Source organism: Monodelphis domestica, chromosome 1 (assembly GCF_027887165.1).
Source record: "Monodelphis domestica isolate mMonDom1 chromosome 1, mMonDom1.pri, whole genome shotgun sequence".
In the NCBI taxonomy this organism is placed as follows: Eukaryota; Metazoa; Chordata; class Mammalia; order Didelphimorphia; family Didelphidae; genus Monodelphis; species Monodelphis domestica.
In genome coordinates this window covers 439,487,941-439,504,739 of record NC_077227.1, presented here as the reverse complement: position 1 = coordinate 439,504,739, position 16,799 = coordinate 439,487,941, and the positions used below count along the sequence as shown (strand labels likewise).

At 45.4% G+C, this 16,799-nt stretch overlaps 1 protein-coding gene and 1 long non-coding RNA gene across 2 annotated transcripts in view; one reads left to right on the top strand and one right to left on the bottom strand.

Moving 5' to 3' along the window:
• The first annotated feature begins 338 nt into the window (after positions 1 to 338).
• The window catches only part of VSTM2B (V-set and transmembrane domain containing 2B), a 52,451-nt gene continuing 35,990 nt past the window's right edge, over positions 339 to 16,799 (top strand). The window contains exons 1-4 of the mRNA XM_056812246.1: positions 339 to 1,164; positions 2,181 to 2,365; positions 3,834 to 3,863; positions 5,602 to 6,115. Of these exons, the coding sequence (XP_056668224.1) occupies positions 1,092 to 1,164; positions 2,181 to 2,365; positions 3,834 to 3,863; positions 5,602 to 6,115 (802 nt within the window). The 5' untranslated portion in view covers positions 339 to 1,091. The remainder of the gene's footprint in view (positions 1,165 to 2,180; positions 2,366 to 3,833; positions 3,864 to 5,601; positions 6,116 to 16,799) is intronic.
• The window catches only part of LOC103102716 (uncharacterized), a 43,640-nt gene continuing 40,645 nt past the window's right edge, over positions 13,805 to 16,799 (bottom strand). The window contains exon 4 of the long non-coding RNA XR_001626621.2: positions 13,805 to 14,074. This is a non-coding gene — a long non-coding RNA (uncharacterized LOC103102716). The remainder of the gene's footprint in view (positions 14,075 to 16,799) is intronic.

The following is a 16,799-nucleotide window of genomic DNA, read 5'->3' as shown; positions in this document are numbered from 1 at the left end:
AATGTGTTAGTGGGGTGGAAGAGGTCTCGACCAGGGATAAGGCCCCCCAAATTGAAGCGCAAGGCAGGACACCCTCTGGGATGCAGGGGGCGGTCCATTTTTGCACTGGAGATCTGAAGGCACTGCTCTGGCTGGAGGGTGGAAGGGAGGGAAGAAGAGCTTGAGGTTGGAGGAGTGGGTGAAAATTGCGCTCTGGCGGATCCAAACCCTGGCTCAGAGTGGGAAGGAATACTAGAGCCCCAACAGTGACCACTTTCTCTCCCTCTCCTTTGGCTTTTCCGGACCGGCTATCACCAAAAACGCGTTACGCTTGGACGTCAGATTTCCGCTCTGAGGCTGAGCAGTGTTGGCTGGCGGAGTCACGAAAGGGGCTGGGGGGAGGCGGCGGGCAGAAAAAGCGAGAGAAGAAAAAGACAGAAAAAAGGAGAAGAGAAGGCAAAGAGCCCGGCTCCTGAGTGGCTACCTAGTGCCAGTGGTTCTCAGCTCTAGCTTCGGGGTAGCCCAGCTGCCGGAGTTCATAACGCTGAGCCCGAGACCCTCGCGTTGCTGCCGACTCACCCCGCCTCCTCCCGGCTAGTCCGAGCCGAGAGGCATTGGGGGATGGGTCCTGGCGCGGCGCCCGGGACCCCTGCCTGGCTGGCGGATACTGAATCGAGGTTCTTCCGGAGCCGAGTGAAACCCGCTTCCCCATCCGACTAACTAGCTTTGGGGATCGAGCTACAGAAACAGACAGGCAGAAGGACAAACAGACGGGCGGACAGACGGACCGGCACTGGCAGCGCACCGGCGCGCACACACACCCTCGGGCGACCGGCGCCTCCCATCCTGTGGAATTTATCCTTCCTCCCATCCTAGCGCACCAGCCCCTCCCCCGTGCTTCGCCCTCTCTCCCGCTCTCCTGAAAATAAAACAGAAGGGGTTGATTGGTGGCTTTGGGTGGCGGCGGGGAGGAGAGGACAAGCCTCTTTCGCCCAAGCTGGACCAGGGTCCGAGCCGGTCGGGGGGCCATGGATTTGGAGATGTCCTAGCCGCGCCCGGCGCCCACAACCGCTTGTCCCCTCGGCCCGCTCTCCAAACTCTCCCCACGTGAAATGGAACAGCGGGGACCGATCAGCGCCCTCCGATACCTGCTGCTGCATGCCCCGCTGCTCCTCATAGCCAACGGTGAGTCCCAAACTTTCACTGATTCGGTGTGGGGGAGGGGGCCCAGGAGACGGGGAGTCGGAGATTTTGAAGATTTCCCCACCTATCCTTTTCAGAAAGCAAAGATTCGGGAGAGTTGTGCCCGAGCGCATCCGCCCAGAGACCCTTGTTCAGGGCCAGAGTATTGGGAAGTAAATAGGAACCTGAAACTGCGAAGGGACAGAGCACTCCGTGAGGCAGCTTTTGCATCCCTATATAAAAATAGTGCAAGCGCCGATGGGCTCATCAACCAGTATCTGTCTTCCAAGTCGCTCAATCCCTTCAGCCCTACTTGGTGCTGAGAGCAGAAACCGGGAACTGGGGGTGCCCCGCGCCTTACAGGCTGCCAGACTCTGCTAACAGAGAGGAAAAGATTTCAGTTCTTAGGGAAGGTTGGGGAGGGGTCTGTCGCAGCATGTGAGGGTCTGTTGGAGCCTTCTGCTGCTGCTCTGGGGCTGTCGAGCGAGGTGAAACTGGGGGTGGGGGAACGCAGTTGCGGATAAGGGCAGCAGAGAGGTTTTGCAGAGGAAAGACGGGGGGCGGGGGTGCAGGGATGGCTCCAGTCGAACCTCCGACGGATGCCAAAAACCCAAGATACCTCCCCACCCAGTCCTGGCCCCCTCCACAGCTTGCCAGAACCTACAAGAGAATGATGACTGTGTCCACGTTTCACTGCAAAGTGCTCTTTCATCTAGAGATGCATGACTAAACTTTGCTCCCGGATTTCTTTCCCAGAATGGTGCTGAAATTGGAGCCCAGGGCTAAACTGTAAGAGGGAGCCGTGAATTCTTTATCTTCTCTCCTCTGCTCCCCAAACTAGCCACCTGAACCTGTTCCCGAATGCTCCGCGTTATCTTGTGGGAAATGGTTAGCTCTGGCCACTGCTGAGATAGGCTGGTTTGGGTTCATCTCTCCCTTTATCCAATTCGAACTCAGATTTCCCAGCGGCCCTCAGCTTAGCCAACCCCAATCTGTCACTTCTGTCTTTTCCCTCTCAGCTACATTCACCGAAGTCCCCAAAGATGTGACTGTTAGGGAGGGAGAAGATATTGAGATGCCCTGTGCTTTCCGGGCGAGTGGATCAACCTCCTACTCGCTGGAGATCCAGTGGTGGTATCTTAAAGACCCGCCCCGGGAGCTGGCCCACGAATTAGCGCTCAGTGCCCCTGGCAGCAGAAACAAGGTAAAAGAATTAAGCCCCTTCCACAACCCCCGAAGGGAAGGGGGTGGGGAAAATGAAAGAAGGGAGGGGGAGGGGACAGTCACCCTTCACCCTACCTCTACAGATCCAACAAAGGCAAGTGTACATTTCCCTACTTCTTGCTGTGTGCTCTGTTTTAAGAAGGGGTGGCTACTGTCCGCAAGCCAGTCTGGGATGTGGGAGTCATTTGATGGTAGGGAAATCAGAATCATCCCCTCCATCCTTCTTGCCTTCTATTCCCCCACTCCTCAACCCCACCCACCCAACCCCAAAAGAACAGCTACCCAAGAGCAGCATTCAGCCCTTTTCTCAAGCATACACCAAGAACAGAGGCCTTGCCCTGCATAAACACGCATCTGCATCTGGGAATAAACCTGGAGCATCTCTATTTTGGGTTTCCAAGGATCAAAGATAATAATGATGACAGCATTTATATCGAAGCTTTAATGTGTGCAAAGCATGTTACATATATTATCACATTTCAGTAATGAAAGAAGACAAGATCCACCTAGCTCTGACCTAAGGAAAGGGGCATCAAACTGGAGCGATTCTAGGCTGAACCTCTTCCTGACCTAGAATTTTAAGAGTCAGAGGTAGGGCCCATTCCTTTATTCATCTCCCACCAGAAGAGATCCAGTAGAAGCAAAGGTCTTCCACTGGCTCTGGCACACATAATGTCCCCTCCCCCATTCGGGCTTTTTTCCAACTTTCCTGGACTGATTGGAGGCCAGTCTCCTTGCTCTCAGAGCCTTGTCACCAGAATTATGGGAATGCTCAACATTCTCCCAGATACAAGAACCTCCTTCCAGCTGATAATCCTTCCAGTTTTTCAGAGAACCCCACCAATGTATCTGGGGGTGGAGAGACAGAAGAAAAATATGCAAGGGAATTGAACCATGACCATATTTGCAGTTGATATAAGGGTAGACTCAAAGGCACTTTGTAGTGGCACACTGCCCACCCCACCCTGAACTCCCACTGTGGAGATGCATCAATTCCCCCTTAAGACCTGCAATGAGTAAAAACCTGGTTCAGTTTGGTGGGGTAAAAATCTAGGGCTTGAGCTGAGTATCCCCTTACTCTTCCTCCTTCCCCACCCTCAAGCCCTAAAACTGCTCTGCAGCAGTGCTATTTGAGTTCTCCTATTCCTCATCACCTGGGATAGCAGCTTCTAGTGGATTCCAGCTTGCAAGTGTAGAGACAGGTATCCTGAAGTCCCACTTGCCCTTGGGAACATGCCACACAGCCTTATGCAGAGGTGTCTATAGTCAGCACACCCAACACTGAGATCCTGCCTCAGTCCTCCCCCCCCCCCCAACCCTATCCAAAGTTTGGGAAATTGCTCTGAAGGAAGTATGACAGCTGGGATGAGGAGCTCCTTTAATCTGAGATATGCTATTCTATAAACTAGAAGATTGTAGCCTAATATCTCTCCCTCTTTGCATTTTAGGTAACAAATAAGGATGCAACCAAAATCAGCGTAAGTGTAGAGCAACAGCTATGGTGTGTGGGGGACCCCTCTTGGTGGATTTTTTCCCCACAGCTAACATTCTTTCACCTTAGCCGATTTCACCTAACAGAACAAACTGCTTTCATGCAACTCTTGTAATTTTGCATTTTTCTGCTACTTCCAAGTGTCAAGGCTCCATCTGCTATTATTTGTTCCAGTCAAGTTTCATTTCTTGTAAATCAAGAGAACATGGCATTTGTCTCCACTCTCTGATTTGTTCTCACCTGTAAAAAATGCTCTATCCCAGATCATGTGTTAAATGCTGCTATTCATTTTGCTAGCCCACTCCTTGGCCTTTAGTTTCTCCCAAAAAATTTAAATTCCTACTATTTATAATCACTTGTGTGCTCAGATCATTTGTCTCCCATTCCCCTCTCCCAATATTCCCTATCAATTCTCAGAACTGTCTCCCCGTTTGTTGTTGAAACAGCTTTTTACCACATCACTTTAGTGTGTCTGTAGAAAACAATACAACTTACATTTGGTTGGGGAAGGCTATGGATCTGGTATATATTGCTACAGGAGGAGAAAGGATGGGAGTTGGGGGTGGAATTGTAGAGATGTATGGGAAAGAAGACAGGCGCCCTCCCTCTTGCATTGTTTGAAGGTAGTGTCATTCATTGAGTGAAGGGGGAAGTACCTTTCTTACTGAAGGCTACAGGAGAAGAATGGTTTAGTTTGTTGGGGGAATAAGGTAGAAATTTGGAAAAATAGATGATTTGTAAGTCTTTGTAAAATTTTGGATGAGGGATGCTAGGTGCGATATCTGATTTCTCCTTGGGAACTGTGGAGTATTATCAGGAAAGCTTTGAGATCTTGAGAGAAGCAATTGCGATTCTCCTTAGTAGGTTGAGACCATCCCACTGTGGACCTATATCTAAGAGGTGAAAGGGCCTAGAATCAGACAGTCTTGAACCTGGACAAGGAGCATTAGCTAGAGATGAGGTGGGGGACAGATATACAATCTAACCCACAAATATATAACAGGAAAATTGTAGACTTTTTCTGGAAATACAATGGGAGGCCAACGTGAAAAAGAATAAGAAGGGTTACAATGGGAAGAACGAAGGGATTGATTTCAGTAGACAGAGGAGTTAATAGTGGACTGGTTTTCATCTGGAGGGAGGGGTGGTGTGAGATGAAGAAATACTGAAGGAAGAAGTACCAGTTGAAGAGAGGATCCCCAAGGAAGCTAACAGAGGGAGAAATGGGGAAAAGAGGAATAGACATAAAAGAAATATTCAAAAGCACTAACTCAGAAGTGTAGATAGTAATACAATAGGAGAGTTGCAGTAGTGATTGAAAAGGACAGAGAAGAGACCAACTAGACTGGATGCTGCCCAGCAGTTATGCAGTAGGGGAGCTATCTGGGAACCAAAAAAAGGGAAGAGAGTTGATACAAATAGGAGGTGCACCGACAAGTGCAGGAGACCCATGGATGGGAGAGTGGATAGGAATCATGGTGAGCGGTGGGGGATGGGAGGGAGCCAGAAGGCTAATGCACGGAGCAGGCACAGTGGTCTTGTGTTTAGGGGTGAATTGTGTTGCTATGAATCATGTTACGGAAAGAACACAGAGGGGAGTGGATAGGTGGGTGGGGTCGTTGAGAATTGGTCTTGTGCCAGCTAACAGAGACTGGGGGTCGTGGGCTCCGAGCCTGAGAATGAAGCCTCTAACCCTAGGGCCCGTGATGTCGCCTCTCTTGCAGACCGTGCGGGTACAGGGCAATGACATCTCGCACCGGCTGCGGCTGTCCGCTGTGCGGCGGCAGGACGAAGGCGTATATGAATGCCGGGTGTCGGACTACAGCGACGACGAGACGCAGGAGCATAAGGCCCAGGCGCTGCTGCGGGTGCTGTCGCGCTTCGCGCCGCCGGACATGCAGGCCGCCGAGGCCGTGTCTCACATCCAGAGCAGCGGCCCGCGCCGCCACGGAGCCGCCGGCCGGGCCACCTCCGAGCCTGGCCGCGACAAGCGGCCTCCGGGGGAAACCGGACCCGCCAACGCCGCCGCCGCTGCCGCAGCAGCAGCAGCAGCCGGAGCAGCAGCTGCAGGTGCAGCAGCGGGAGCAGGAGGCCAGGCTGCCGCGGCCTCCGCAGCTAACGCCAACGCCGCCGCAGCAGCCACCACAGCAGCGGCCGCCGCCGCCGCAGCCACTGCCGCTTCCTCGGCTTCACCTCCCCCAGGCAGGGCAGTCATCCTCCGCCAGAGGCATGGCTCGGGTGAGTCTGCCTGACCCCCCTTCGGGCGCGGGAGCAGGCTGTCACGGTCATGGTCACGGTCACGGTCATGGTCACTCAGCCGGTCTAGCTCAGTGGCCTGGGTTGTCAGTTACAGAGAGAGTAGGCGCGCCTGCGTGGTAGGGGATGGGGGGGGGGGGGCGGAACGCGTGCGTAGAACCCTAGCCAGCCGGAAGCCAGGCTCTCCCCAGCCCAGTAGTTGTGAGAGCAGAACCACCTGCTCTCAACCCCACCAGCCTTCTCGTGGCAAACGCCTCTAGGTGTGCCCCTGAGTTAGTGGGGGAAAATAACATCCCCACGCAACCACATCTGCACACACTGCATTCAGGCTGTGCCCCGTGATTATTCGAATATGCTTTTATGCTTGTTTGCACATTTGAGTTTTTTACCTACACCCAGATTCCCCTGCCTTCAACTGCTCTTGAGTATTTATGCCTTCCTTTCCCTGTTTTTTTTTCTTTCCGACGTACTTTCCCTCCTTTACTTACTTTCCTTTCGTATCACGCTCCTTCCTCCCTTATTTTGATGGTTTCACAATTTACTTTCTTTCTGGTTTATGCTCTTGTAGTCATTTAGAACCCTTCCTTACCCTAGACAAGCCATCCCTTATGCCTGGGTGTAGTAGAAGCCCTCAGCGCCTAGTTCCTGCCCCCTTTAGAACCGGGAGAGTGGAGCAAGGGACTAAGAGAATGGGGGGATTCAATGTTGTCCTGTTGTCAGGGTATCTGAAACTGGGCAGGAAAAAAGATTGCTTTCCTGTCTGGGTGTTTGGCCTACATCTCCAAGATTTCCTGGTGGTATTCTGTCGGGGGCTTTGCTGTCGTGGACATAAGGTGATGAGGTTGGAAGAGTCATAACAAAGACAAGAGATCTTTGGCACCCAGAGGTGGGAACATTGCTCTGTGCTCAAGAATTGTATTATACAGTCTCTGGAGAAAGGGATCAGTTTGCTAAAAACATACTTTCAAGTTTGGGCCATTGCATAGACTACACCCTCACAAATCCCACTTCTTTTACAGTCTGCCAATTCTACAATTCCAACACTAACCCACTCCTCCCCTATGAGTTTGCACATTAGTGAGTTAAAGCAAGTTTGTTTTATTAGTACTTCTTGAGATTATTTGGTTCATTAATATTCAACAGAGTAGTCAGTATTTGCAGACAGGGAATCTGAGTAGGGACAACCAGGCCTTTCCTTCGTGGGCCTAAGTTTCAGCCTCCCCTCTGCCCTTTAATTATAAATCTCTTGTTAATCTAAAAGTACTGTTTAGATTTCCTGACATTCATTGGATCAGAAACTCTTGAATTTAAGCCGTACCTCCTTGGTAGAAGCAGACAGGAAATTCAGGGTTCTCCAAAATGTTTCTCATTTACCACCTGCTGACTTGGAAAGAAAGAATGACTAGGTCTTTTTTCAGACTTACTTGGGCTGAAAAAATCTTGGTCATAGCATCCCTTGAGTCAAAAGACAGTTCCTCTACTTGCTGACTTAAGGATCCCAGATTTACTATTCACAGCCTTTGTGACCTTGGGAGGATCCCAGATTTACTGTTCACAGCCTTTGTGACCTTGAGAAAGTCGTTTTTTCTACTATGGATTTCCTATGCAAAATGTGGCCATTTTAGTCTAAGTGGTCTCTAAATTTCCTTCTAGCTCTAAGACTTATGTTTTAGACCAGTTCTGAAATTAAATAATTCATTAACTGGTTGAAGCAAAAAGTGACACCCAGAGAATTGTTGTTACTGCTTTATTTTGGGGTGACAAAGAAGAGGGGAGTAAGTGTTGAAGAAGAAGCCTAGGACAGGAAACCAAGGCAGGGGAGATGGTGCAGATGCATTTCAACAACAAACAAAAAAGGATGCAATCAGCATGTATCTGATTCTAACCTATCATCTCTAATTAAAGTTCAAGTAGTTGGTGTAATAAGGCTGCAGCAGGTCCTGGTGATAATGCAAGCGAGCCTGTTCTGTAAATTACTTCAAGGCTTCTAGAAGATCAGGAACGTAGTTGCCTGTGTTCAGAGCCAAGGAATATTCTGGCTCTTGGATACCATATTTAGAACAAACTTGAGACTCAAATTGTGTCTTCCAAAAGTTCAAATTGTGCTTTCCTACAAAACTAAACCCCCCCCAAAAAAATCTGTCTTTTAAACTTCTAAATGTATATCCTGTCTAGTTTTAGGCTGTTTCCCAGGAGTAGTTCAAGGAGGCTTTCATTGTCACTACCTTCTTGCCAGGCAGACAGTGCATTTCTCAGAAATTCCTTAGGTCAGTAAAAGGTAGGCAAGGCTCCAACCAAACGTCCATGAGGATCTTGTCCACTTTCCCTAGCATTCAGTGGGAAGACCACAGGAATAAAATCCTGGTTAGATCTGGGCTCTAGCCCCAGCTCTACCACTCAGCTTAAGCTGGACATCTTTTGTTAAGTCATTGAATCTTTCTGGGCCTCTGGTTCCTCAGCAAAATGGAGATAATGATAACTACACAACCAAATTTTCAAAGTTGTTGTAAGGATGAAATAGATAGGAGAGAAGGAAGGAAGGATTTATCAAGCACTTACTATGTGCTAGGCATTATTCTAATTGTTTTACAAATATCTGATTCTATTCTCTCACAACCGTAGGTGACATCATTATTTCCATTTTACAAGTGAGGAAACTCAAGTATACCAAAGTCCTGACCCAGGGCCACCCAACTCCTTAGGGTCTAAGGTCAGAATTGAAGTGAGGTCTTCCCGACACTAGACTTAGTGCTTTTATTCATTATGCCATCTGCCCCTGATGATAAGAAAGTACTCTGAAGAAGGATAAAACCCTACACTGACAGGAGGCACAGGAGAGCCTATAATTTGTTCATTCACTGCCTTCTGCTTAAACTGAGTTTACTCAAAAGTGGATTTAAGTTATTTGTTTCCCAACCAGTTACTTCAATCCTTTGATGCATTGTGACATGTCTGATTACCTTGGTCCTTGTCGAGAAGTAATGGCTATGTAGTTTATGTAATGTGGTTGGTGGAGGGAGGGTGGCAAAGTTGGGCCTAGGGATGACTTGATTGTTAAATGACTAGATAGAGACTGACACCAGCTCCCTTATCTTGATATGCCTCAGTGACTTATCATGTTTATTATGGAACAAACAAAGCACTTGTCTGTTCCATTAGCCTATGTGGAACACCTTACCATGTACCCAGCCCTGGGCTATAGAACTTTCCTGGTACAAAAGTGAAGATATGGTCCTGAAGACCATTTGGGGAACTCACAGTCTAGTGGAGGAGACAAGATATATACTTGACAAGTGAGATGATCAGATCACCTGATAAGATGTTACAGGTATTTATGTGCTATGGCTGGTCACTGTTACTGGCTCATGATACTGTTATGAGTTCAAATGGGGCAAGGATGCTTAGGGAGAATGTAATAAAGAAGATGGGACTTGAACTGGACAATAATGAGTAGATTTGGCCAGGAAGAGATCAAGGAGGAGGAGCAAGGACATTCCAAGCAGAGTAATCAAAGGCACAGATGTGGGGAATGGATCTACAATCAAAAGGGTTCAAATTCTAGCTCTGTTGCTTAATACCTCTGGAACTTGAGCACATCACATTCCCCATCAGGGTACGAGTTTTTTCATCTGTAAAATGAGAGGTTTGTCATAATTAATCTCTAAAGTCCCTTCTAGTGCCAAATCTTTTGGCCTGCAAGGTACATTACATTCTAAAGTGAATTCAGGGGACAAAGAAGAGATCAGATTGGGGGAACAGAAGGTTTATGTTGAGGAATAGTAGGAGATAAAATTAAAAAGGTATGCTGGGGCCAGGTTGTAGAAAGCTCTAAATGCCAAGTTAAGAAATTAGTGTTTTTTGCTATGGCATTCAGTACTACTAAAGGATCTGAAACCAAGAATGATGTGATGAAAGTGATGACTTAGAAAAATTAATTTGGCAGGAGTTGAAAAACAATCCCTAATGAGGTCAAGGGCACACATTTTATTTCTGCCTAGACTAGTTAGATTATCTTGATTTCCCCTACTCCTGGCTAGCCATCCCTAAGATAACTAACATTAGTCACAAAAGGGACAGGTAAAATGGATATGACTGCCTTAATGTAGCCCATCCCCTTTGCTAGAAGCACAACTCAGAGTTCTCATCCCACTGATGGCAGGATGGAATACTATCTTCATGACTGAAATGCAGCAGATTATCATGAACTATGTAAAAGTTTATTGGTGAAAAGAAATTGAAAAGAACTGACTTTAATATCAATAGGTAGAACAGCATCCAGGCTGAATGGCCTGACTCCTAAAAGACTGTTTCCAGGAGAGCTTATCCAGTGTCCTGGAGAGAGCAGGATCCTCAGGAAGGGTCTGATCAGTGGTTGTCTTTTCCAATAATGTGCCATGGCTATTTATCCTCAACCTGGCCTTGGAAACAAAGCCTATAGAATTTGTCGTTGGCTTCAGAGTAGAAGGTAACAGTCAACTAGGTGAAGTCACTACCAACATGCTGTGTCTGTAGAGGTCTCCCCAAAGGATTCCAGCCAGTATTCTTCCTTGAGTTCTCCAACTCTGTGGAGGCTGCTTCAGACAAACATTAAGAGAAACCAAATCTGCCAGACCATGTCCACTCTCTCTCCTGAGAAGCAACAGTGGAGCTGGGGTAGAGTATCTTTAAGGTCTTTTCCAGTTTTGAAATCTTGTTTTATAAGATGAGAAATTCTACATAACAACTGTTATTTCACAATCTACTTCTGCCTTATGCTGCCTATAAATTCAGGTCAAGTCAAAAAATCTCAATTAAAACACTTCGTATGTGTCAGGTGCTGTGCTAAGTGCCAGTGATGAAAATAAAAGCAGAAGGAAAGGTGGTCCCTGCCCTCAAGAAGTTAACATTCAAATAGGGTAAGACAAGATACAGAAGGAAACTGAAAACAGGGGGAGAGATGGAGAAATGAAGGTTCCAGGTTTGGGGGCATAGTAGAAAAATTCCAGAGAGTCAAGAGCATTCTAAAAAAGAATAAAGATATAGTTAACCTGGGCAACCTCCTAAAAATACAGGTTCTGAGAAGAACTAGCCAATCAGAGAGAAAGGCTACAAGAATAGAATATACTTCCAATGTGAGAAATTACCCAGGGATGGAGTGAGCTTACAGGGTTTATGGCATAGTAGAAAGAAGTCTTGAAGAGATCAGTCAAGTGTGTAGCCGACAGATGAATGAAGATGTTGATGTCTATAGCTTCCTCCTTAAAATGGAGATTCAAGGAGGAACCAGAAAATCAAAGGGAAAGGTCATCAGAGTGCAGGATACTTCCCATGAGAGTAGTCAAGGGGTAGAGTAAGTTGCCAGGATGAGATTTCTATATCTTGGTAGAGAAAGTCCTATGGAGAGGAATCATGAGGGCAACTGGAGAGGAATGCATTTGTGGGAGGTGGCATTCTGTTCATTTAAGCAAATAAGCATCTATTGTGTGCATCTTTTAGTTTCTTGAGATACAAAAACAAAAATGAAAATGTCCTTGTCCTCAAGGAAAATAAGTTCCAAGATATTACATGAGCAGAGATAAGGAAATATTATGTAATGTAAGGTAGAAAGAGATATTGATAATAGAGAATTAAGGAATGTTTTATAGAAATGACACTTGATTTGAGTTTGAAAGAAAATTAGAATTCTGAGAGAGTGCCTTCCAGGCATTGAGGGGAACTTGAGAGACTGCATAAAGGTGGGATTCCAAATGCCAAGTTCATGGAAGAGAAAAATGATTTTCTCTGGAATAGAGAAAGTGTCAAGGGGGTGTGATGTGAAATTAGTCTAGAAATATAGGTGGGAGCCTTTGATGTCATGCTGAGAAGTTTGTAGTTTGTCTTGGAGGCAATAGGGAGGCTGTGGGGGTGAGCTTCTGATCCTAAGTGCCTGAGACCGACCATGTCACCAATAGAAATAAGGAAGGTTTTTGAGGAGAGAAGTGACATGCTTGGGCCTTAGGATAATGATATTAGCCACCATTTGTAGAATGGAGTGACAGAACAAAGAAATTAAAACAAGAAGTCCAACCAGGTCCAGGCCAGAGGTGAACAGGAGCTGCCCTGCGATGGTAGCTTTTATGAATGGAGAGATGGGGGTATATTGGAGAAATATTATGGAGGTTCAATTAACAAGTCTTGGCTGCTGATTCTATTTGAAGAGCAATGGAGAGAGAAGAGACAAGGATGACTCTGAAAAACCTGGGTGACAAGGAAGATAGGCTCAAGGAAGCTTAGAAAGGGGACTTGTTTGAGATGGTAGAAAGATATCAAGTTCTTTTTTGCATATGCCAGTTTGAGATGTCTTTGAGTGGTCTTTGAGTGGAGATGGTGGTTGGTAATGCAGTCCTGAAGCTCAGGAGACAGAGAAGGGCTGAGGCTACTGCTCCAGCCATAAGCCATCTGTTTGCCAAATGTGCATGAATAACCCAGGACACGTCTACCAACTATTCCCAAACTATTCTCAGTGCCCTACACAGAATCTCTTTTTCCATAACATCAGATTCAGGTTGTAATCACATTGAGACTTCAACTAGAAAGAAAGAAATTTGCTAAGCATTATCACTCTTAATGACTGATCATTTCCGCAAGTTACCAAGAACAAAATCTGAGAAGCTGGAATTATACTAGTCCTTGGGATTCCCTTGAATTTCTTCATGCCCAAGACCCCCTCACTTGCATTAGTAGATGGATTAAAATTATAAGGAAGATTTTTGGGCTCATTTTGAGGAAAAACTTACTATCCAAGAATGGAATCGGCTTCCTTGAGAGGTAGTAAGCTTACTATTACTAGAAGTATTCAAGGAAAGATGCAATAAAAAAGATTAATTAGAAATTAATTAGAAAAGATTAAGTAGAAGGTTGTACTGGATAACCTCTAAATTACCTTTTAATATTAAGATATTTGCAATAATGTGATTTCTGTGTCTGTATCTTCACTTGGGTCAAATGGCTGTGCCAGGTCATCTCTAGGACTGGTAATTCTGAGAATGACTCTGGTGTAATAGAAAGTTTTTTTTTAAAACCTTTACCTTCTCTTAGAATTAATACTGAGTATTGGTTCCAAGGCAGAAGAGCAGTAAGCTCAGGGTCACATAGCTAGGGGGACAGATTGGAACCCAGAATCTCCCATCTCTAAGCCTAGTTCTCAATCCACTGAGCCACGGAGCTGCCTCCTGTAATAGAAAATGTTAAGGAGAATCTTTAGGCAGGGGCAGATGACATGGTTCAGATTCACAGCTTCAGACAAAGGAGGTATGGAATCAGCTCCCAGAAGATTTTCATTGCCCCTCCCTATCCCTTTGCTCCAGAGGGGAAATTTGGGCCAAGAAAAACAAGAAAGAATTTTGAGTAGGGCAAAAGATTTGGATGTTGGGGTACAGCTTTCAGTTACTGTATTAAATTTCTGCTGAGAGCTCCTTCCCTGGGCAATCAGCCAGGTTCAAAGCTCTTCACAGCCCAGTGGCTACAGATACTGTTCTTTAGGGGTCTGATGAGAGCATAACCCCCCAAACACACACACAAACATAACTCCTTGGGGTACAAGATGTTGGCCAGCAATACATACACATCTACAAATATTAATGTACACACTGAATTCCTCATATATGCCTATATCATATATTTATACGTGTCTATTCAAAACAATTAACAAAAAAAGTATATAGAGTGACCCTTTTAAATAATGACTTTACCTGGGATTTTTTTTTATTTTAACAGTTTTAACATTTAACATTTAAATATTCAACCAGATGATAGACTCTATCTGTAGGCCTCAATCCTTCTGAGTTTGTGACCTGCAGGTAATGAGTAGTCACCAAAAGGCCAAAGCAGGTTGGAGACATGAGATTTGGCCTGTTCATAGCCTCTTCAATATCTTCTTGACCTAAACCTTTCTAGGCCACACGGAGCTGAATTTTCTCCTTTCTATAAGAAAAAAGGTTTCAATGTAAACAGGGAATTGTAGAGAGGAGCTGGGTGATAAGTCTACCAATCACTTTAGGGATGAGGACACAAAGGCTACAATGATACTCTGAGAGAATATACACCTTCTTATAACCATTGATTCAGGTCAAAGGATGATCAGAGCACTGATTCCTCAGGAAAAAAGTGAAAAGAATTCATCACGGAAGTTATTTTCCCTGAAAGAAAATGTGAAAAAAGTAAAACTGAACCCCCCCCCCCCACACACACACACCCCTTATGTTCCTCTGTTGTTTTAAGCAAGGTGCTTCGGCAAAGCAGGCAGGAGGAAACTGGGATTGAAAGAATTTCCATCTCACAAATCCAGCATCAGCCACGCAAGAAAGCATTTTCTGGGCCTCATCTGGGTCTGCTTAGCCAAATACATATTTGCACTAAAAGTTTATGTGCAAACACTCGTGTGTTTCATGTCTCATTTGCTAAAAGACATTGCAGTATTTGCACCTAAAAATACAAACCAAGAGATACATTAGAAAACAGGTATAGACTTTTCAGTGGAGGATTGGAAACCACTGTTTGTGCTCTTTGTAAATGTGACTTGTAAAAAGTATACAGGACTTATCTGACTTTTTCTTGAAGGTCAGTTAATAATAGGAAATTGAGAGTCAAGACCTTGGTTGTGATAGATTTAGAGATAGTTCCTGCTTACTGTCCATGAAGGTGGGTTGCCTGTGTGTTGCCGTGGGAACTGTAAACAGCTCGGAAAGAAGATGGTGGGCAAGGTGAAGGCTCACTTTGGTGGGCAGAATGCCCAGTGATGATGCCATGGCTACTGGGGAAGGTGCCAGAGCAACACACAAGAATCATCATAAGCCCTTGTCCTTCACTGGTAGCCCAGTTCAGAGGACCGAAGGTGTGTGGTGGGAGAGACTTCAGTAGAGATCAGCTTAAGCCATACCAACGAATAGGAAGAAGAATGTGAAAAATATCAAGGTTATTCGGATAAGTATTATATGAGCACGGATCTTTCCCCAGATGCCCAGTCAGCTTAGGTTTCTGTAAACCCTCTTGCTCCATACTCGTATCATAGGCAGTCTAGAAGAATGTCCTGGACATTTTAGAAATGAGAAATCTTTTTTTTTAACTGGGTCTCCCTATCTCACCTAGCTGTAAGTGTAGTAGCCCCTCATGGGTCCAATCTTACCACTGATCAGCACAGAAGTTTCATCTTGTTTCATTTCCAACCTGAGCTGGCTCACCTCTCTTTGGACGACTTAGTGACGTCACCCCACCCCACCCATCTCCCAAGGCTCACCATATATTGGTGGACACTCCACTGGCTTTTGCCCTTCTTAAGCTTGGAACTCCTGAATTCAAGTTACAAATTACAACCTCAGCCTCACCAGAAGGAGGGATTATAAAAATGGATACCATGCCCAGTGAGAAATCTACTTCATAAGGGAAAAAAATCCCTATTTTTTGCATTAGAGTTCTAATGACATTTTAGCTCAAAAGTACAGAAAAAAAAAGTACCACTGACTATGATATTCTAGAAGCAAAATCCTGAAAGATTCCACAGAGGAAATTCAAGGATAGAAGCAAAAAGAACTCTTCAGCAAATTTAGCTATGCCCATTTCATCATCATTGGACAATGGTGTTGTGAGATGTGAGGCATGTATTCTAATAGGAATATTCATTACTCAGCACAAATTTATTAAGAACTTGCCACCTGCAAGGTGCCAAGCTGGCACTAGGGATACAAAAAATTAATCTCTATGGCTATAAAGATGAAATAAACATAGTCCAACCCAAGAAATTTCCAGTCTAATGAGTGAATTAAGACATGGACATAAATAACCATAAATCAAGGTATATGATAAATTACATTAAAGCATCTGAAAAACATGTTTTGGGGGCATTTTGTTGAAGTTGGTCAGGTTTGAATTAAAGATCATGTCTGACTGGGTTGACCCTCATGGAGGGATTGCTATTTGAGCTAGTCTTGAAGGATGGATGAATAGAATTCATTCTGAGTCTATTAGCTGAGATCTACCTAGAGATATTACCTAGGATAATGAGAAGATAGGAGGATAAGGAGAAGAAGGAGAGGAGAAGGAGAAGGAGAAGGAGGAGGAGGAGGAAGAGGAAAAGGATGAGGAGAATGAGGAGGAGGAGGAGAAGGAGGAGGAGGAGGAGGAGGAGGAAGAAGAAGAAAAGATGATAATAATAGTAGTCATAGTAATAGGGTGTGTGGAATGATCAGGGAGAGCAAGTATCTATGTTGTGAGGGCTGACAGAGTTCTTTTCAGGACTTCTCATCCACCTTTGGTGACCACCTTTCATCCAACTCTCACCTGTGGCTCCAAGAAGCTGTAGCATGCATAGCAGCCACGCCTTAGTAAGATGATCTCATCAGATGGGCTAAACCAATTTGAAGACAACTGACAATCTTCGAACCCATTGGTAAATTAAGGGAGATGTCTACCCTGAACATGTGAATACTTCTCCCAATGAAATGAGCAGATGAAAACAATTTGTTCCAAAGACCACAAAGGCAGCTGAAGCAAGCCCTGTGGAATGCTTAGAGTTTGGTCAGACATGGAAGAAACCAAGGTCATCTACTGCCTCCAGCACCATCATCATAATAATAAGCATTTATAGAAACCATTAAAGTTAGAAGTGTGCTTTACATATCTTATACCATTTGAGCCTCACAATAACCTTATG